The sequence below is a fragment of the Desmodus rotundus genome, chromosome 10, assembly GCF_022682495.2.
Source record: "Desmodus rotundus isolate HL8 chromosome 10, HLdesRot8A.1, whole genome shotgun sequence".
Taxonomy (NCBI): domain Eukaryota; kingdom Metazoa; phylum Chordata; class Mammalia; order Chiroptera; family Phyllostomidae; genus Desmodus; species Desmodus rotundus.
In genome coordinates, this window is record NC_071396.1 from 13,695,356 (window position 1) to 13,716,858 (window position 21,503).

The 21,503-nt window shown below is 43.1% G+C and overlaps 1 protein-coding gene across 1 annotated transcript in view; it reads right to left on the minus strand.

Moving 5' to 3' along the window:
* Positions 1 to 21,503, minus strand: part of CATSPERE (catsper channel auxiliary subunit epsilon) — a 52,645-nt gene that overhangs the window by 1,208 nt on the left and 29,934 nt on the right. The window contains exons 14-21 of the mRNA XM_024576079.3: positions 20,333 to 20,385; positions 18,038 to 18,088; positions 17,612 to 17,645; positions 17,464 to 17,543; positions 12,989 to 13,088; positions 8,461 to 8,547; positions 5,398 to 5,555; positions 67 to 120 (exon numbers count right to left, since the gene is read on the minus strand). Of these exons, the coding sequence (XP_024431847.3) occupies positions 67 to 120; positions 5,398 to 5,555; positions 8,461 to 8,547; positions 12,989 to 13,088; positions 17,464 to 17,543; positions 17,612 to 17,645; positions 18,038 to 18,088; positions 20,333 to 20,385 (617 nt within the window). The remainder of the gene's footprint in view (positions 1 to 66; positions 121 to 5,397; positions 5,556 to 8,460; positions 8,548 to 12,988; positions 13,089 to 17,463; positions 17,544 to 17,611; positions 17,646 to 18,037; positions 18,089 to 20,332; positions 20,386 to 21,503) is intronic.

The window sequence follows — 21,503 nt, forward strand, 5'->3', positions numbered from 1 at the left end:
TCATTAGCTGCTACCCGTGTCTTTTACCGCCTCAATCTTTAAAGGCTGATTAGGCACAATTATTACCTGGGAATCACTCCATAGACCTCGATTGCAAATACAGTTGTGAGGTTACAGAAACTGCAAATTAGAAAAATAACATTAAAGATTAAATTAAATACAATATATGGAGGCTGCCTCCACATCGCTATGGTGATATCACATCATATACGATCTTAGTTAAGGTGTCATTTGCTTGACAAGGGAGAAACTGGATCCATTTGCACAGCGGTGGTGATGACTGTTCCGTACGTGTGACTTAGGCTGCTTGCTACAAAATTCTGAGCGCTGGCCACTGCAACCTCACTGTGCTCCCAGCAGCTTTACACCAATTTGATAACGGTTCCCATGACAACGGCAATAAGGATATTAATAAGAATGAACAATAATAAGTATTGACAGAAATAGTAAGCAGGTAACATTTTTGACCATTAATATTACTGAAAATAATACCCATTGAACGTCGGCTGTACACCAGGCAGTGTACCAAGTGCCCTGCACAGATCACCTTGGTTAGCCCTCAGAACACTCCTTCTTTTAGATGAGGAAACGGAGATGCGCGCAGCAGAGCTGGGATGGAAAGTCAGGGTTTTCTGATGGAAGTGCATGTGATGTTCGCCTGAGGAAGGCTGACTCCTTCAGGAAGCGGAGAATGTGAGAAAGTCTGTGTGTGAAACCACTGTTACTTCTAAGAGACTAAGTATCTCTGATAATTTAGCGTACTGTTTGGAATGAGGCAGGATATAGCTAAATAAACATGATATGATTTCACCTTCCTTCATGTGGGAGGAAGAGAGAAGAAGGAACTTCATTTTTTTTTTTTTTTTGACTATTTGCCAAATACCCAGCTAAGTTAGGGATTTTCACCCAGGTACTTCATTGCATCCTCAGAGTGCTATAAGACAGGTGTTATTGACTTGTTTTATTAAAAAAAAAATTAAGCTCAAAGAGACAAAGCAATTTGCTTAAGGCTCCATAGCTACTCATGGCAAAATTAAGATTCAAAGCAAAGTAGACTTTCTAACACAGTGCCCTTGAGGTCCGTCCAGATTGTTGAGTTGGGAAGATTTTCCTCTTTGTTATGACTGATATATTTGCGTATGTGTATCTCACATCTTATGTACCCATTCACCCCCCGACGGACGCTGGGGCTGCTTCCGTGCCTGGCTACTGTAAGCGACGCTGCAATAAGCAGGGGTGCAGGCACCTTTCTGAGATAACGTTCTGTGGGACTCTTCTGTTAATGGTGACCCCGGACACTATGACATTTTTGTTCTTCTTTTCTACTCAGAAAATTAGTAGTTACAAAACATCCTTTTTTCCCTTAGAATCAGTATAAAACAGCGGTTGGTTTCTCCATAATTACCAGAATTATTTACACTCGAGGTCTTGGCTCCGGGGGTCTGAAATCAACAGAGGGCCTCGGACCATCAGCTGGGAAGTTCTCCCTGGAAGCCCGCCTGGCCGATGTCTGTCATACTCAGTGCTTTTCAGAGGACACGGCCCTTTTTTAAGGAGTATTTGTTTTATTCGTTCCTTGGAGGCTTGGGCTGAGTTCGGCAGCATTCATTAAGCAGCCCCCAGCCCCTGTCATTTACTGCTCCGGCGTCCAGTGCTGACCGCATCCATTTCAGCTCCTTTCTGAGTCGCTTGAATAATGTGAAATCATCCAAATTCTTCCTCTCTCTTCTCGGAGGTGTTTTACTCCTGAGCCATGCAGATTTTTATGGCTCTCACTACTGGCATGCGCCTCCGTCAAACTCATGAGGCTGTTGACAGGTTTGGTTGGCATCAGGTTTTCCCTGCGAAGGAAGCTGTGTTTAATTCATGTGCTGTTCTTTATCAGTCCTCATCAGCCTGAGCATTTCCTGGCACTCGGAGAAGTCCTCACGGTTCACACCTTCACCAGGTACTGCCCTATGGGACTGGCATTTTTAGTTTTCCTACGAGGGATTTTCTTCCCTCCTGACTTAGTGATGTCGGCATGTCTTGGTGTGACCATTTATTGGACTTTGCAGAGTGAAATAGAAAATTTTATTCTACTTCATCATTATTCCTCTAAACAAATTCTCTGTGGAATTGTTCTTTCCTGCCCCTGGATAAAATAATGGGCAGAATATATCCAGGTAATAAAGAAGTTAGTCCAAATACTTATACAGCTTCAGTCTCTCAAAACATTAAGAAACTTTCCTTCCCCACACTTGGGCCTGAATCACGCTTAAGGGGTAGCATTGAGGAGAAGGGTATCGTTGTTATCTTTTCTTCACTAAACTGCTTCCACTTGCTAGCTGCTATTTCAGAATCTTCCAGAGTTGGGCACATGTAGGAGGAGAAGATCAAAATTTTATGTTTTGGCCAGCCAGCTGAGCCCTGGATGGTTGTAGCTCAGTGGACTGAGTGCCGGCCTGCGAACTAAAGGGTCGCTGGTTCGATTCTCATTCAGGGCACATGCCTGGGTTGTGGGCCAGGTCCCCAGTGGGGGGTGTGCAAGAAGCTACCGCACATTGATGTTTCTCTCCCTCTCTTTCCGCTTTCCTTCCTCTCCCTCTAAAAATAAATAAATAAAATCTTAAAATATATTTTTTTAATGTAGCTGAGACTTCATATATCAGATGCCCAAACATTAGCTTTTTCTGTCAAAGAGGGAGAGCATTCCAACATCCAGCACACAGAATGGGTTCTTCATACACTCCCACTTAAAAAAAGAAATTCTTTCTATCTATCTTTCTTTTTTTTTTTACATTTTTAAAATTTTATTTTATTTTATTTTTTAAATATATTTATTATGCTATTACAGTTGTCCTATTCCCCCCCCACTCACTCCACTCCATCCTGCCCACCCCCTCCCTCCCACATTCCCCCACTATAGTTCATGTCCATGGGTCATACTTATAAGTTCTTTGGCTTCTACATTTCCTACACTATTCTTAGCCTCCCCCTGTCTATTTTCCACCTATCATCTATGCTACTTATTCTCTGTACCTTTCCCCCCCTCTCCCCCTCCCACTCCCCTATTGACACCCTCCATGTGATCTCCATCTCTATGGTTCTGTCCCTGTTCTAGTTGTTTGCCTAGTTTGCTCTTGTTTTTGTTTTAGGTGTGGTCATTAATAACTGTGAGTTTGCTGTCATTTTTACTGTTCATATTTTTTGTCTTCTTTTTCTTAGGTAACTCCCTTTAACATTTCATATAAAAAGGGCTTGGTGATGATGAACTTCTTTAACTTGACCTTATCTGAGAAGCATTTGATCTTCCCTTCCATTCTAAATGATAGCTTTGCTGGATACAGTAATCTTGGATGTAGGTCCTTGCCTTTCATGACTTGGAATACTTCTTGCCAGCCCCTTCTTGCCTGTAAGGTCTCTTTTGAGAAATCAGCTGACAGTCTTATGGGAAGTCCTTTGTAGGTAACTGTCTCCTTTTCTCTTGCTGCTTCTCTATCTATCTATCTATCTATCCATCTATCTATCTATCTATCTCTGGGAGAGAGAGAGAGAGAAATATTGATTTGTTGTTCCACTTATTTATGCATTCATTGGTTGTTTCTTGTATGAGCCCTGACTGGAGATCCAACCCACAACCCTGGCCCATCAGGACAGCGTTAACCACCTGAGCCACCCAGCCAGGGCCCACATGCTCCTGTCTTGGAGCTAGGAAGTTTCACCTGATATTCCAGGACTTAGGTGGTACTTTGTCTGTCTGGCCATTTACTACCCATCCACAGCCCCTGGCTTCCCATGGTCTTCCCTGCACATTTTCTCTCTTCGGAGTCACCTTGCCCCTGAGGTGAGCAGGGGTGGTGCCTTTCACGGGGTCCATGCACCTGTGGGCAGCTTACCTACACACGATTTAGATGCGGATTAGGAATAGCCTTTGTCCCTACGTCCCCACACTGAGAGGCCTGTGTTAGTTTCCCCGCATGCTTCTCAGGAGCTCTTTTGTTCTCACTTCATGGAAGTCAGTCAACTTATGTGTGTTCATGGAATCGCTACAGAGGAGGCCCCCGTTTGTATTTTCAACTCTTTATTATAAGCCATTCCCCCCACCACAAGGCCCAGATTAGAATTTTTAACCAGCTGTAGGACATCTTCACTCAGACATTGCATTGGCTCCTCAAATGCACAGTCAGGGCTCTTACCTTCTTGCTCCCCCCGGAGAAAAGCCACCCCCTTAGCTATTTTGGTCAAAGAAAAGACCATGATTTTTAAATCACCTAGTCTAGAAAACTGGAAACCATATCAATTCCTTCTTTTCCTTCATTTGCCACATCAGAGCAATATAATCCCTCATTTCGGACATATTTATCAGACCTTTTCCTTTCTATTCTTACTGCCATCAAGCTTTTTTTTTTTTTTTCTTTTTTAGCTCTTGTGTTGTCAACTTTAAGTCTTGCCATTTATCTGTGTATAGTTTACTTGCTTTTTATACCATTCTTTATGCTCTTCCCTGGTTGGTTTTGCAGGAACTACACTGTCATCACAGCACTTCCCATGTGAAGAGGCTAAGGAGACTAAGGGCATGGTTTGAACTTGAACATTGTGCCTTAAATCAGTCTGCCTCTTTGTTCTCGACCTTCCTCACTCAAGGTTTGTCCCACCTTCCTTCAGGACTCCACGAGCCACAGGCATTTGATTATTAGTGTGATTTCTTTCATCGGAAGGGTGTATTCTAGTCCTCTGGCAATGCCAATGCTACCACTGTTCCTTATTCTCCAGGAAGTTTCCTCCTGATGCTCAAAACAGCATTGATCTTCCCCATCTTGGAATTATTATTCTGCCCACCAATAATACAAATGATTACACCGGAAAAAGCTCTCAGTATTTGCTCTGAGTTAACCTCCCTTGGTTTGTATGTGTAACCCCCCTACTCCTCCTTCCCCAACCCGTTTATTTAAAAGCACCTCGAAGGCTGAGATTGGGCTTATGTTATATTTGCATCTATCATAGCCAAGGAATTGTGAATTGATTAATTAATGTTTAGCATGAAATTTGACCTGCCACCCCTATAGAATGTTTAATGTGATTGCTATAAAAATGAAAAAGCAGATAGGTAAATAATCACAAAAATTGAATATCTAGGTGACATCAAATTAACACAGACCACAGCAGGGGGGAAGGGGGCTGGGGGAGGTAGAAGAGGTATAGGGGCGATTGATGGTGATGGAAGGAGACTTGACTTGGGGTAGTGAACACACAATACAGTGTACAGATGATACATTATAGAACTGCACACCTGAAACCTATATAATTTCATCGACCAGGATCACCCCAATAAATTCAATCAAAAATTAAATTCAAATAAGAATTTAATTTTGAGGAAGTATGCTAAAACTATTAGAATAAAACATTCACATTTACCTGTAGTTTGGATCCAGGATCTTCACTTGAAACACATACATCCCGGTATGGTACATGGGCCAAACTAAGTGGTTATAGTTAGACTTGTTGATAATCTCGTACGGTTGATTCAAGTCTCCTGGTTTTCCAATAGCATACGAAAAGCAGTGCCTGTAGTTCTAGACAGGAAATAAAGATAAGAACCCACTTACTCAAGCTGTTTAGTCTCTGAGAAAACAAATCTTCCCTAGCCTCGTGAATTACACTTCATTTCTAGCCAAGGACTTCCCCAAATTGTATGTCAGCCACGTCCAGAGACTTGAATTCAGCCTTGCGTTGGGTGTGCATAGCCAACATTCGGTACCCACATTCTCCCTTTCCTTCTCAAGCTCCAGTGTTAACTTGGAAGGGCCTGGGGAAATGTCACTTTTCCTTCTGAGTCTTTCAGTTCTTTCTCCTGAGAATTTCCAGTCTCTAGAGTTACCTCTCGGCTCTTTTATGCAGGTCCTTCATACGTGTAGCATCAAAACTGTGCAGCAATCAGCGCAGCTCCAAGAACCGGAATGCTGCTCCATTCCAGGCTTATGCTTCAGGGAAAGGGCGCCTCTGACTGCCTTGTTTAGTTAACACACAGTTCTGTTACAGTACAGCTAACACGCCCTTCAGTCCCGGCAGCTTTACTCCCCAGGACGTGTCTGGTCTTTGCAGGTACCTGCCTTCCATTGTCTTCAGGCTCCAGCCTGATTCTCCCATTTAGAGGAGAGCTTTGTGTCTTCACACAGTAGAATAGAACATTTAGGGCCCGGTGTGGGCACTCCAGACCTTTCTAGATTGCAAGCCACTATTTCAGTGGTTCTTAAATGTGGTCCCCAGAGTGGTAGTATCAGCATCACGTGGACACTTGATAGAAATGCAGATTTTGTGCCCCGCTCCCATCTGTTGAATCAGGAACCCTGTAGGTCTGTTTTACCATGTCCTCTGAGTGATTCCGATGCACCTTAAAATTTGAGACCCATTGTATCCTACCGACTGAGGCAAGTTTCACAATTGTTAATTAACAGGCGGCCCATTGTTTTGAGGGGTGTTATTTTGGCAAAATCTTAGAACACTTGGGTGGCCTTTGCGTGATTTTGGCAAACAGAGTATCACCTCTGTCCTCAACCCCAGACCCTTCAACAAAAAGTCAGGAGGGTAAGGTTCATTTTTAACTGATTCTGTTACTAGTGTGATTCCTTATGACTTCTTAATAGTGGAATTAATACTCATGTAATAGCTAGGTGACCTAGACTTAATTAATTAGTTCCACAAATATTTATTGAGCACTTCCACCGGCGCTGAACAAAACACACAAATGTCCTTCTCTTGTGGAGCTTACATTCTAGATGGGGAGCCAGGTAATACATCGGATAAATAATGTGATACTACATAATGTGTCTGTGAGTTATAAATGCCAGTGACATGAAAGAAACCAAGGAAGGGAGATAGGGACTGTCAGTGGTGAGGGTCACATTTTTCTAGAGAGTTCCAGGGAAGTCTTCATCGACCAGCTGATGTTTAATAAAGACGTGAAGGAGGATGGCTTTCCTCCTGCTTCTCAGATTCTTTCTTTTTCATCTCCTTCGCCCCTCCTCATCTCCCCAACCTCTAGATAGTGGAATCACTCAAGGTTTAGTGTTCCTCTTTTTATGTCTATATCAGGGATTCCTAAGCTCGTAGTGTGTGTGTAAAAATTTTCTTTTTATATGGGTCTTTTTGTCAATATGATCAAGCCTGTGGATTACCAAGGATACCGTCTTAGAATAATGTTTTTTTAAAACAATATAAAACAGATTGTACTACAAGGGAAACTAGTTATAAAGAATTATAGTTAACAAAATATTAAAATCAATAAGGCACCCTATTGCACATTTAAAAACATTTGCTTCTTTAAATAACAGGATCTAACACCAGATTTAATAATTACCATAATTTTGTTTGGGTGACACAGGAAGCAAGTTCATTAGGTAAGAATTAGGATGGGTGAAGGAGTGTTGGAAACTGGGGCAGAGGAGGAAGTGCACACTAGCTATTTATGAGAGAGGAGAGGGAATGAACCAGAGAATGAGAGTTCTGTTTGTTGAGTAGTATCACGGGCCCTTTTCGACCATGAAATTAAAATGAAACAAGTCAGCATGAATATGCTTTTCTCTGGTCATAGTCATCTGCTAAGGTGGACAGTTGACTCTGACCACGGTTAGGAATTAGTCACACAACTATGAAGAAGGAAGAGGGGGCCAAGGACCTGTGGGTGCATGTTAACGGAGCAAAATAATTGTTGACCATGGAATTTAGGCTGGATGAAGAGGGAAAAGGTAGCCTGGGAGTGGGGTGAGGGTGGTGGGGTCAACAGATTGAAGGGTATCCTGGGCTTGAAGGGCTGCTCCCAGGGTGGTTAGAGTAAAGCCTTTATCTAGAGTTACGCTGCCGGGAAGATGGGCAGGGGTGGGTGGACGGTGACGTGTTCGGAGTGGAGCACAGAGGGCGATGCACAGCTTTTGCGTGTATCTCTGTTTTGACCCGCATAGATTCTGATGCAGGAGCAAAGTAATGTTCTTATTGCAGGGTGAACATTTCATAGGCAGAGGTAGCTCATGTGCCACTTTTTATTCATGAGATACAAATTGATTCTCCAAATAACATAGATCAATCTCAATTTAATAAATTCAGTTGCATAACATTGAAAACAGTATAGGGTTGATAATTGGCATTAAGAAATGATCTTTTAGTTGTACAAAAATGGGAAGGTCAGGTATCCTTTAGAAAGACTCACTCTTGGTGTTTTAACATGTTTGTCAGGTACTTAATAATCTGTAAACACAGATTTTCAGCAGATCAAATGATACAAACTTATTAGTAACAGGAGCAACAGAAGATCAAACAGAAATGAAGATGAAGCATTTTTGAAATCACAATCTAATCCAACAGAAAAATCAGATTTGATTTACAGAAATTTAAACCCAAAGTGTTTCCATCAAGCTCTATTAATACTGCGATGTAAAATTACTTATTAGAAATAAACAATTTGCAAGGGAACGTTCTTCTTACCTCAGGTCCCCAGACTTTTTCTAATGGGAGGTGCTTGTTAAGCTTAGTCATCGACTTCCACGTCTGGGCTTCATTTAAACAGCCACTCTGCCCAAAGATAAAGATAGTATATCAGTTTATTTGTAACTACTGCATATGTCCCAGTGCCAGTGAAAACTATGTATTGAAAAATGTTTAATTATTTCAATGTTTGCCGACATACAGAGAAACCATTGACTTTGGTACATTGACCGTGTGCAGAGAGAGCATCTTCAACTCTTTTATTAACATGGACTGTGTCACACGAACAGTTCTGTTACCTGGGAATATGACAGCTTTATTTCTTCCTTTCCAACTTTTATACTTTTAATTAATTTTTATTACCTATCATTCGCCTCATCACAAAGGTCAGGAACCGTGCTGGCCAGAAACAGTGGAAACCAGCCCTCTTCCTTTGTATTCCTGATTTCAGATTTTCCAATTTTCACCTTCAATGTATGTTTTCTACAGCTTTTACTTCATACCTGCATTTTATTAGGTTAAGGAAGTTACCATCTATTTATAATTTTCTAAGATTTATTTAAACAATAATCTTATATATGGATGATACTTTTTTAACCAAATGATGTCTCATCAACTATTATAATAGTCTTATATCTTTTCTTCTTCACTGTTAATATGAGGGATTACTTTGGTTTTCAAATGATATGCCAACTCTTTGTGAAATAAACAAAACTTGGTCTGGATACATTATTTTTTAAATATATTGATGAGTTTTATTTGCTACTATTTTGTTTCAGTGCTTTGTGTCAATGGTCATGAGCGAGATGGTTTCAAAATTCTGTTTTAAGTTCTCCTGGAGTCACCAGATGAGTTGGAACATGCTCCCCCTACTCTAATAATCTGGTTGAGTTTTTATGGGCTGAAGTAAAAAATGTTTATAGACGTCAGCCACAAAGCCATCTGTGATTAGAAATGTCTAATTTTTTTCTTGGAATATAAGAAACTTTGTTAAGTTGTGTTTTTCAAGGCATTTGTTCACCTTTTCCATTTGTCCATTGTAAAATTGGTTGAGATAAACTTATTCATAATAACCTCTATTATTTAAGTTGTAAATGATAATATGTAAATTCTTTTATTTTTCATTTGTGAACTGGAATAATTTTATAAAGAGATGTTTCCTCTCATCTACTATTTGGCTACCCACTGGTATAGTTTATTTGAGGAAGGATAAACATTTGTTTCTTTCTCTTTTTTTGCCTGTTTTGAAAATAAGAAATTGGTTTCCTATCATTGTCTGAAGGTAAACTTAAAAAAAATCATTATGAATGCAGAGATTTAATATATTTAATGGGTTTAACCCATTGCAATGACTATTCTAATGTAGCTAAACTTGCCCCGTCTTTGGCCCATAAGAAGGTCTTCATGTTGACTTCTGATCACTGTTGACCTGATCCTAGCAGTCTTTGATACTTGGCATTGGGCATGTCAAACGTCTCCAAGTTCATCCTGTACACTTCCTCCTTCAGGCTTGGAATCAGCCGTTCATCTAAGAATTCCCAGTAACTTTTAGTGGGAAATGCTATTTCAACACGACAATCTGGGCACTGAGGATACTTAACTGCTACTGATAAGTTATGTTACCAGGGATCTTAAAAGACAGAGCAGGAAAAATTTATCTACTTCTCTCTCTGTCGCGCTATATAAACATTACATTCATATATTGTATATCCAGACCAATATCTGTTATAATACCTTATGAGTTTATATTGAATTCTATATGAATTCAGGATTTTTGTCTAACTTCTTCTATCTTACATATTTATCTTCTCGCTTTTACAAAAAAAAACTTGGTGGAGAATGATAGTGTTCAAATATCCCATCATTACACATTTGCTTTATCTCACGTTACACAACCTCACAGCTTCAGAGTAACAATAAAATATTACCACCACCATCACGACTACTAGGAAGTTAGATTTTCCCCTTTGCATACACTATTCACATTCTCCTACCATTTTTAGAATTTTTATAATTCTCTCTTTTTTAGGACTCCAGTTCTTAGGTCTCAGCATCACATCTCCAGTATGTTCTTTTCTCTATTTTATTTATTTTTAAAGATTTTATTTATTTATTTTTAGAGAGAGTAGAAGGGAAGGAGAAAGAGAGGGAGAGAAACATCAACATGTGGTCACCTCCTGCACACCCTCCACTGGGGATCCGGCCTGCAACCCAGGCATGTGCCCCAACTGGAAATCGAACCAGCGACCCTTTGGTTCCCAGGCCGGCACCCAGTCCACTGAGCCACACCAGCCAGGGCCTTTTCTCTATTTAAAATCAGTTCCTCTCTCTATGCACAATTCTGTGTATTTCTTTCTGACCTCTCTTCCAGTTGACTAACTCTCTTTTCAACCATCTCTCCCCCTAGCTGAGTTCCTAATTCCAGTTATTCCAATTTTATTTTATTTTTTTCTCGAAGTGATCAGCAGCTCAGATATAGGCACAGATGAGGCAGAAAGACTGATGTTTGAAGCTGCCCGTGAGAGCAAACAGGAGCAACACCGGGGAAAGTGACAGCGATATTGGCAAAACAAAACTGGAGCACTGACCTATGTCAAGGCAGACAGGAAAATGGAAGAAGGCAAGTGGAAGGAGTAGAGAGGGAGAAGGCAGAGGCTTCAGTGTAATGGATATTAAATCGTGTGAGAGGAAAGTAGGAGGCAGAGGAGTAGTGGGAGTAACAATGAGGGAGCTGAAGAATGGGGGCTGAGATCTGACCAGACTGTTTGAACTTGAACGTGATTTTACTAGGGTGAGTTGTATTAGCTGAGCTCATCTCTGTGCGCTGCGATAGTAAACCCCAGCCCTCAGAGGTTTTCCCTTTAGCAGTTAATTCTAGATCACACATAATTCAGTGCAGATCTCCCTGGGTGGCCGTTCTTATGGATGACCCTCCTCAAAGATCTGAATGAGGAGCTCGGGCTCTTTCTGTCTGGTGGCTCTTTGAAGTCCCCCTCCTGAGCCCTGTCCCCCAGCACTCTCTATTCCGTCTTTCGTTGTAGCTGTCACATACTGACGTGTGAAGGAAGACAGGAAGCATGGAGGTGCATGTGGTACCCCCACTAAAGCACTTCATCCTGAAAATGGCACATAGGACTTCTGCTCACGCTCCAGGGTCAGAACCAGTCACGTGACCCCAGCGAGCTACAGCTGGGGCCAGAGAATGTAGTCCCTCTTCCGAAAGACTTTCCCCAGCAATAACCCTCCAAGACGGTTGGCTGAACCAGTCAACTGCAGCCATTTGCAGGGCAGGAGGAGGAATAAACATCAGGTTCGGAGTATATGACAGTGACAGGTAGGGACGGGTTAGATGGCAGCTGGATGACAAATGGCAGTTTACTGAGGGTGATGAGATAATGATCTGGAAATAATAGTGTGGGTTAGGGAGAACCTCAATTCCACAGCTCAGGCTCAAGTGAGAGAAAAATAGGATTTTGTAGAAAAACAGGGAAAATGACGTTCTCTGAGGAACGCTTATTGAAGAAGGACGAAGGGCATTGAGCCCCGAGGTACATTGGGAAGGTTGGAGAAGGCGGAGAGTGATGGGAGTGTGGGCCCAGGGGTGGAGGGATGCAGAAGTTTAGGGATGGTACCGTGGGGAGGAGGCCAGAAGGACTTACACACCAAGTGTTGAACAAGTGTAAGAGGAGTGCGTGGTGGGATGGATTTGTCTGGTGACGTAATTAAAGAACAGTTTCTGCAGTTCTCTGCAGGGGACAGCAGGTGGGGCTCAGGCCACTCAGCTGCTTCCTGGGTGGGTTGTCCTTGGAGAACTAAGGTCTCTGACGGATGAGAAAGTTACTTTAGAAGGAGTGCGTTACTGCATCTTTGTTTGAGCATGAGCTCTCTGGGGAATCAACGCTGGTAACTTCCAGAGAGGCTCCATCCTGAAGCCCCCTCAAGGGCCGATAGCCCCACGTAGGGGTGGCTGGGAAAGGAGTGGGGGCGGGAGTGGTGAGGCCTTCCTGCTGTGGCCTGCATCCTGCATCGTCACAGGGCAGAATAAGGGGGATTCGCTGTGCAGGCCAAGCTCGACCAGTCACAGAGGATGAAGGGGGCCCGGAAGAGAGGGGGGCCTGGGAAGGCAACGTCAGCAGGTCACATGATGCGAAGAAGTCAAGTGAGGTGAAGCCCAGAGAGTGCCTGTCTGATTCAGCACAAATGTGATGGATGCCTGAAGGCCAGAGGCAGGCAGAGAGACCGTAAATAATCCAACATCCAGCACAGTGTGGACAGAAAATGAAATATGTACCTGTGATCACTACTCGAAATAATATTTTATCTTCATCTGACCCCTTTCAGTCTGTCTGATAGGACAATGACTTCTTTTTTCATTAATTAATTTTAGTAGTCATAGGATGTAGAGGTACTGTATATTGTTTCCACAGCGGACTGGCTTTATTTCCCTTAGAGAATTTACAGATACACCTACAATGGAAAGGCCCGTCTAACTGCACGCTAAGTTCCGCTTCGCTCTAGGGTGCCGCACCTTCTTCATCGTGGTGTTGAAGCTGTAGTCGTCCCTGCCGTGTATTTCCCACACGATGAAGTTTACTTTGACGTCTTCCACAAAGCCCTCGTCGCTGTATCTGAAAGCGAAGGCAAACACAGAAAGAACTGCCTCGTCCTCCTAGAAACATCATTTTGTTTTTTCTGACCCCTTTAAATCTGTTCCATATGACAATGGCTTCTTTTTCATAGATTAGCTTTAGTAGTCCCAGGCTGTACAGGCAATGTGGGTTTTTCCCCCCCCTACCACAGTGGACCTGTTTTATTTTCCAGTAGAATAGAGGGATCAACCCCAGCTTTCAAGTCAGAGGAGCTTAGGTTTAAATCCTCTTTATCACTCAACAGCTTTGTGGCGCTGGGGAAGTTATTAACTCTTTACGCCTCAGTGTCTCTATTTGTCAAATCGTCACAGTACCCGCTGTATAGGTTCCCTTCAGCCCTCAGAATAAACCGAGTAGTAATGAAGCAGGTTTGTGTGTGTGTGTGTGTGTGTGTGTTTTAAATAGTTGGAGCTAGAACTTCTCTTTGCTTTGATACGAACCCTATATTGATAATGGTTTAATAATGGTTCAACAGGAGCCGAGGCCCCGCTGTCTTGCCTGGTCACAGGGGGCGAGACGGAAATGAGTGACAAATGGAGGGAGGTCAAAGCAAGGATCTGGTGTCATTTAATCACCAGTGGGTGCCTATTTACACCAGAGCATGAAACCACCGAGTGGCTATTCTGAGAATGGAGATGCTGCCAGTCTCCCTGGGAGAGGCGATGGGTGATGCGGCTGCGTCTCAGAGGATCAGCGGCACCTGGGAGAACTGCAGTGGGGCGCAGAAGTGGAAGTCATCAGAAGCTCCTGGGGCGATGGGCACACAGCCTGCGCACAAGGACCACATGGTGACTCGCACCAGCAGCAGAGGCCAGCACACAGCCCAGTGTGGACAGGCTGCCCCTCCCCTGACCCAGGCACTGGGGCCCCAAGCCCCACTGGGTTTAGAGTAGTCACCCCAAACCCAGTGAGTTAAAAAGAGATGCGTTACTTCAAATTAAGATGATTTTTTTTTCCTGCTATCACAAGACCAACGCTAAAGTTCAGGTACTGATACAGGAATATATTTGCTAACCAGAACTTGTGGCTGTTTTAAAAAGGGTTACATGTCTTCCTTCTTCATCAGTTATTGCCCATTTTTCTAAAAATGGAATAGTCCCCCGCACCCCTTGGATGGAAATTTCACTTAGGACCTTGGTCTCAGGCAGGTTGCCTCACAAACAGGGCAGAAAAATCTTAAGTGTCAGAAAGTGGTCTGTAAGAAGCTATTTCATTTCCATCCTAATTAGTTTTCAGAAATCGTAGAGAGAGGAACTCGGGAGGGAGTAACTAGGGACTGGCATAGTGGACGCTGACCGCTTTATCGGGGCAGGAGGAGAGACGCAGAGAACCAGACTCTAAGGAGAGCTCTGGACCCTGCCCGCGGGGTAACGCACCAGGGTGTGGGACGCACACGAGTTTGTACACTTCCAGAGATTTGGGGCAGGCTTTAGCAAAGCTCTCATTCTAGGACCTTCAGAAGGTGCAGCATGCTTGATTGCATCTTCTATAAGCCATCAGAATTTTGAATGACTAAGACTAGTGGCAAGACCATCTGTTTGCTTTAAATAAAAAAGATCTTGAACTGTTGAGCTGCCATTTTTTGACAGACACAAAAAGCAATAGGCTGCAGTGCCATCTAGTGGCAATAAGGATAAATTGCATGACCCCTACTTCCTGGGTTTATAATGATCTTTGAAAATATTTTATCTATTTCATTGAGATTATGGGATAAAAATACTTGCCTGGATAAGCATGACTTCGTTTCATTATGTTCATCAATATAAGATATAATATTAATTAAATCTGAGGAATTTAGAAATGTCACTAGTTGACAACTAACTTCCCTACAAATTGCAACTTCACTACCGCAGTTTCACTTTCGGGAAGGGGGGACCTCTCTGCCGATCCCTTACGCGCTTGGTTTCAATCCTGTGTGATCTCTCGGACACCCCATTGTATTGTGGTGATCTAACACCTGCAGCCTCAACAGAGGGACCCTCCGAGGATTAATTAATCTGTAGAGATAGCAAGTAATTGGCCTTCCAGCATGTCTTTCATATGCAAACCAACCAATCCAGAGCCCCCAACCCAGCCACCTCCTTGGGCTCTCCTACTCTGGACTCTCCAGCTGCACGAACTGCACAGGGCCAGCTGTCAGACAAGTGGGGACAACACCCAGGCCCAGAGCCTGCTCACATTTTCCAGAAGAGTCAGTCCTAAGCCTGCTTTACCCTGCCTTCTTCACTCCTTCCCACAGGAAATGCAGTCAAGGCTCTCACCCCCATTTCCCCCTCCCTCCCTCTGCCTCCTGGCCGATGACCCTGATGCTTCCCCGATGACCCTGATGCTTCCCCGTGTGAAGCCTTAGACCTGGTCTGTGTGTTTGCATGATGAGCCAGTAGAGAGGGTAAAGGTGATGATGCAGGAGAGGGAGGGGCACTCTCTGGAGTGATGCCCTTAACCAGGAAAGGGGTGGGGATACAGTTCGCAGGTGGAGGGACAGACCTGAGATTTGCAGGTCCTTCAGCTACGGCGATAGGAAGACAGGGTTACTGACACAGGTGCCTGAAGACTGTGGATGTGGTGGTGGATCTCATCTGACTGATGTCACCTGATGGATGACATGTGGCCAGGCTACTCTGCCACAGGGATGGAGAGGAAGCCGTCCACGATCGCGGGTCCACCTGCATCCTCCCCCAGCCTCTTCTTCTGACCCTTCATCTCTCACTCTGTACCCCTTCAACGACTCTTTGCTGAAAACGCCTACCCAGGGGAATTCCTTATCTTCCTCACTTCTTCCCTCCCAGCCTTCAGCTCCCCTTGAAGACTCAGTGACTCGGGTGGGGTGGAGGGATGGGGAGAAAAGGCATACAACTGTAATTGAATACCAATAAAAATAAAAAAAACCCAAAAACCAAAACAAAACCAAAAAGGACTCAGTGACTCAGCTCAAATGCTTGTTTTCCCGCAGCGTTTTCCTGAGCCCCTCTTCCTTCCATAGCTGGGTTGGGTACTTCTGAGTCTCAGTACCAACCACCCACACCATTGCTTTCTACTGTTCCACTCAGCTTATCATCAGCTCCGGTGTGTATCTGTTTCATCAGACTCTTGAGCCCTTGAGCTCAGAAATCCCGTCATACTTATCTTTGAATTCCCAGTGCCTAGCACGGTAATTAGTACAGAGTAGCTGTTTAATAATGATGGATTGGAGTGGAGAGCACACTTCTGTGGGAGAGAACATTAAGATGTTTTCCCCGTGGGGGAAAGAGGCACTGTATGAAACACAGACAACTAGGCCTCAGTGAGAGGGAGGAGTGGCATGATCAAGGCTAGACCGGATAGCCGACCAGCCTGCCTGCTCACAGAACCCCGACAGAGGGGTGGGAGGAGGCCGGTGTAAGAAGGGGGAAACAGCATGGGGTCTTAGAACTGCGCAGTGAAGTAGGGGCAAGAATGCGCTGGCAGAGGCCTTTGGATCCTCCCCAGGGGCAGCTCTGGGGGCCAAAGGGAACCCGAGCTCCTGGTTTATCATCCTGCACCCACCCATCCTGTGGGGGCCCAGGAGCCCAAGGGGCCCTGAATGCTGAACGCCTAGGCTAAAACTTTAATGTTTTGCACCTAGGAACTCCACTTCCAGTAATTTATCCTAATTGCATATCTGGACTAGTGTCCAAACATGTCCATCAATGGGTATTCACCACGATTTTATTTATAATAGCAAAAAAATCAGAAATATAGGTCATTTATCTCTTTGTATATTTTAAAATTTGTAGCAAGCTGTGTCACTTCTGTAATTATAAATCAAAAATAAAGTCAGAGGAGCTAACACATGAATACAAAATTACTTGGAAAAGCCTTCCCGAGAGCATTTTTATTCATATCTTTATTATGAAATACTGTTCATAAGAATTAAAAGCTAGAGGTGATATTTTTGAAATCTCCCCAGTCCCTTATTAGCACACATGGTTTCCTTCCTTGCAAGCTTTCAGTTATTACTGGCCCATGGAAAGAAAAGTCACGTGTCACCCGGGGACGGTAGTTCCCATCAAAGCACCTGCAGTTTGGTAAGGGTGCTGGTAGGAGCCTGGGGAGAGATGGAGAGAGGGTGAAGCGAGGGTTAAGGGGACTCTGCCTACACCCTGGGCCTCAGCCGTCTGACCCACTTAGGTGTCAGCTGCCAAACTGCCACCTCCCTCAACATGCCAGGACCATGGGTGGTCCCCCTTTGGTTAACCCGTACTGAAAACCTGGTGTCACATGTATTGGGAGCTCAGAAAAATTTATCATTAAGTGCATGATTAATTAGCCTTCTTTTCATCTTTCATTTTGAAACTTTCAAAGTAAGTTCAAGTTTTAGTGAGACTGTACTTACAATTCAATCAAAGGGTGAAACTTTTCTCTGAAATCAAGTCTCAGTGGGCAGCCATATTTTTTCCAATTATATTTTACTCTCTAGAATAGAAAACATGCTTTGGTTATGTTTTGTATTAGGCTGATTGATAAAATTATAATTTTCTTACCAAGTTTTTGGATGGTCGGTTTCTCAGATACGATCTGTAAAAAATAATTAGATAATTATTACTTATCTTTTCCTCTTTTCAAACTTAAACATTAAAACCATCACTTTGGGTAGGGGGGTATCACAGAAGTCAAATAGATAACCATAGTTACAAAATACTCCCAAAATATGTGGAAATGAAGCAACATACTTCTAAGTAACACATGGGTAAAAGAATAAATCAAAAAAAAATATTTCCAATTAAATGAAAATGAAAACCCAACTTCTCAAAATATGTTATGTGCAGCAAAAGCAGTACCTAGAGGTAAATTTATAGCAGTGAATGCATATATTATAAAAGATTGCTGCCAATAGGAACAAACACTGGCTCTAAATTATTGGTACTACATTAATAAAAACTCAGTGTTTATGTTAAAATATTTCTTACTTTTCAATAATGTAATAGAAATCATGCGGAGTACATCTTTTCTTATTAAATCTACAAAAAGAAAACACGGTGAAGTTGTAATATCATCGTTTCTTATGTACTTACACAAACATTGAATCGGTTAACTCAGTAGTTCTCAAACGTCAGAGAATCACAGGATCATCACCTATTGCATTATAGTCTCTGGGGTTAGCGTGCTGACCTGGCCTTTCTATTTGTAAAAACCAGTTTTGCAAACATTTCTGAAGACACCAGAATTTGAAATCTACTGATTTACTCCTTATATTTGATACATGAGAAAAACTGATAGAAAAAGCTGTCAAAATGAAGACAAACTTCTGTGGATGGTTTTATTCCTCATACATTTTTTCTAAACACAGATTTCTGATTTCTGCTAGAGACTCACTGGTGCAGGGAAGGAGCTACTTAAAGGATTTGCATAATTTCTAGCTCAGGTTCATGCAGAGATGAGGCTATCAGTGTATGTAATGATAGCATTTTTAGGAAGTTAAAGTACTCATTGGACCATTTTTGTTGGCTGTAACTTGTAAGGAACCTTAATCACTACTGTGTTTAGATAGATATGGGAAGTTTGGACCATCTCCCACCCCAAACCCAAACTAGACCCCAAGAGATGCTCTCCTTCCTTGACAAATCTCCCATCAGAAAAGGGAATAAACAGCATAAATGGTAGGTACAAAACAGACAGGGGGAGGTTAGGAACAGTATAGGAAATGGAGAAGCCGAAGAACTTATATGTACGTCCCATGGACGTGAACTAAGTGGGGGAGAATGCTGGAGGGAGTGGGGGTGCATGGCGAAGGGGGATAAAAGGGAGAAAAAAAGGGACAACTGTAATAGCATAATCAATAAAATACACTTAAAAAATCCCATGTATAATGTGCACAAAAAACGTGGGTGTGCATCATACATGGCAAAATATGGCAATTGATCAATAACGACAGTCCCACATTTTTTACGTTAAGAAAAAGAAGTAGAAAACCTTGGACCCCATACATTTCCTTGGGTAACTATGAAACCATGGGCCCCAACAACCACAACCCAAATCCAAGATATTAGGGTTATTTTTTGGGTTCCAGAGCAATGGGCTCTTACTCCTGACATCTGTGATTTATAGACAGGCTCTCCAGGTGATTCTGCTGCCAGAAGTCGTTGGTTCAGGCTGCTGTGCATCCCACTGAAGCAGGAAATCTGCATGCTGGGACCTGATTTGGGGAAGTTATTGCTTAGTGTGGCTATTCTCAAATGTTAATGCCCCTAGTAATCTTCTGGGAGTTTTTTAAAAATAGAGATTCTGACTTAGCTGAGGTGGAATTGGACATTTCTATTAAATTCCCAGGGGATGACTGGTCCATAGGCCATACTCTAATGAGCAAGGGTGTATATAGACCACCCCAGAAAGAGGAGGTATAAGCTGTGTATATCAATTAGCCTTTGTATTTCCTGGGAAAGGATTCTTGCAAAATGCAAATTCCTTGCTGAATGACATGAGAATACTTAAGTATAAATCCAGCAACTGATTATTACAATTCAATTTTCAAAAGATTATTAGAATGACAGATAAGCAGACCTTCATTTTGGATGAGAGCAAGTCATTTCATAAATAGACTCACCCCCACTTCTAACCACAGGAAAGGAATCACAATACATGGCTATCTGCATTGTACATTTAACCTCATTTAAACAGACTTCTGTATGTTGACCTTGATCTTCCCATGTAGTAGAAAGAGAGCTGTGGCAAGGGGATGACGCAGATCCCAGCATGCACCTCTGCAAACCAGTGTCAGATCAATGAAAGGCACGCTTCTGGCAGGAACGCTGGTGCTTCTGCTCGGTTTGCTCGGAAGAAATTTCCCATTGGAAATGGTGCAGTAAACCGAGACTTAGATGTGGATGTGAGCGGTTCTCTGATAGGAATGAAATACTGGGTTGAGTGGGATGGAAAACAGAGGTAAGTGTCGCTCCCTCTCGTTGCCCCGGGAATGAGCTGTAGACTGCAGAGCTGAGAGAGGTCAAGGCAAAAGATGGGAGCTGGCTTATTAAAGAGGAAGGAAAGAGGTTAATTCTTTTTCCCTTTTAGGAATGATCAAATGTAACGCTTGACTTGGCAAAAAGTTCGAACGAATTTGGTTTGGACAAATTGTCAATTCAATTTTGTATTTCATTATGAACACGTCAGTCATTAGGCTAAAGTTATCACTAATAATTATGATCTCGTTCACCATTGGTTTTGAAACAAAAAGAGTAAGACAGGTCAAGTGCAAATATACTTGCCCTTTCACAGTGATGTATTTACTGGCATCACAGCCAACAGCTATTTGGAACACCTAGAATGAAGCGATTTAGGCAGTGAGTTCAGTGGTTCTGATGCACATGGTCTAAGATATTTCTGTCGCTAAAAGCAATTACATTTTATAGACCAGCCATAATAACCCCTTAAATGAGCTGTTTTCCTATTTCTTCGATTACTTTTTTCCCTCTTTCTTTGCTTCATTTCTTCCTTATTGCTCACGAGGCTGAAAGGTTGGTTCTCTGCTTTCTTACATCAGCATCTCCGAGAACTGACCCAATCTCATCTTTCACCTGCACCTCTGGCTTATGCCTGGACTCAGCTGGCAAGCTCTTAACTTGACTTTTTAAAGATTTCTTTAGAGAGAGGGGAAGGGAGGAAGAAAGAGAGGGAAACCTTGGTGTGTGAGAGATACGGTGATCAGTACCCCTCACACGCCCCCTACTGAGGACCTGGCCTACAACCTGGGCAGGTGCCCCGACTAGGGATCGAACTGGCAACCTGTGTGTTTGCAGGCCGGCATCCAACCCACTGAGCCATGATGCTGGCCGGGGCTTAACTTGCCTTCTCTTTAACCAGAGTCCTGGTTCTTCCTTGACTGCGATGAGTACTTCTATGTATCCCTACCTGGCTCCAGGACACCTGACTCACTGCTGTCTACCCTGCCCCCTCCCCTACTCCCCAGACTTGCTAAGCTGACGTAGACACTTGCATTCTGTCTTAAACATGTCCTCTCTGTTGCATATTTCCACAAGGCAAATCTGAAAACCGCCTAATACTTCCTACCCTAAAGAAGGACTTGGGGATTACGAGGGTGGGGATAGAGAGTGATGCCCAGCCTAGCTGGATGGGTGCACTGCTAAACCAAGACCTCTGGGCGCCACCTGAAAGGCATGTACGACAGCAGGAGCTCGTGCATTTTGTTTTCTGAACCACCTGACCTCACCTACAGGACCTGGTTTGTTCTCTCAACAGCTGTACCCGCAGTCCTTGCTGTCCACCATCATTAAGTCTTTGTTCTCCTATCCGATGCACTCAGAAGCACGAACCTGCCGTTTACTGTGACTAATGTATCCCCGTGGCATGCATGGCTGACTGAAGCCCCCCAGTCTTTCATATTCGGGACCCACCGTGACCTGGTGGTCTTATGTGCAA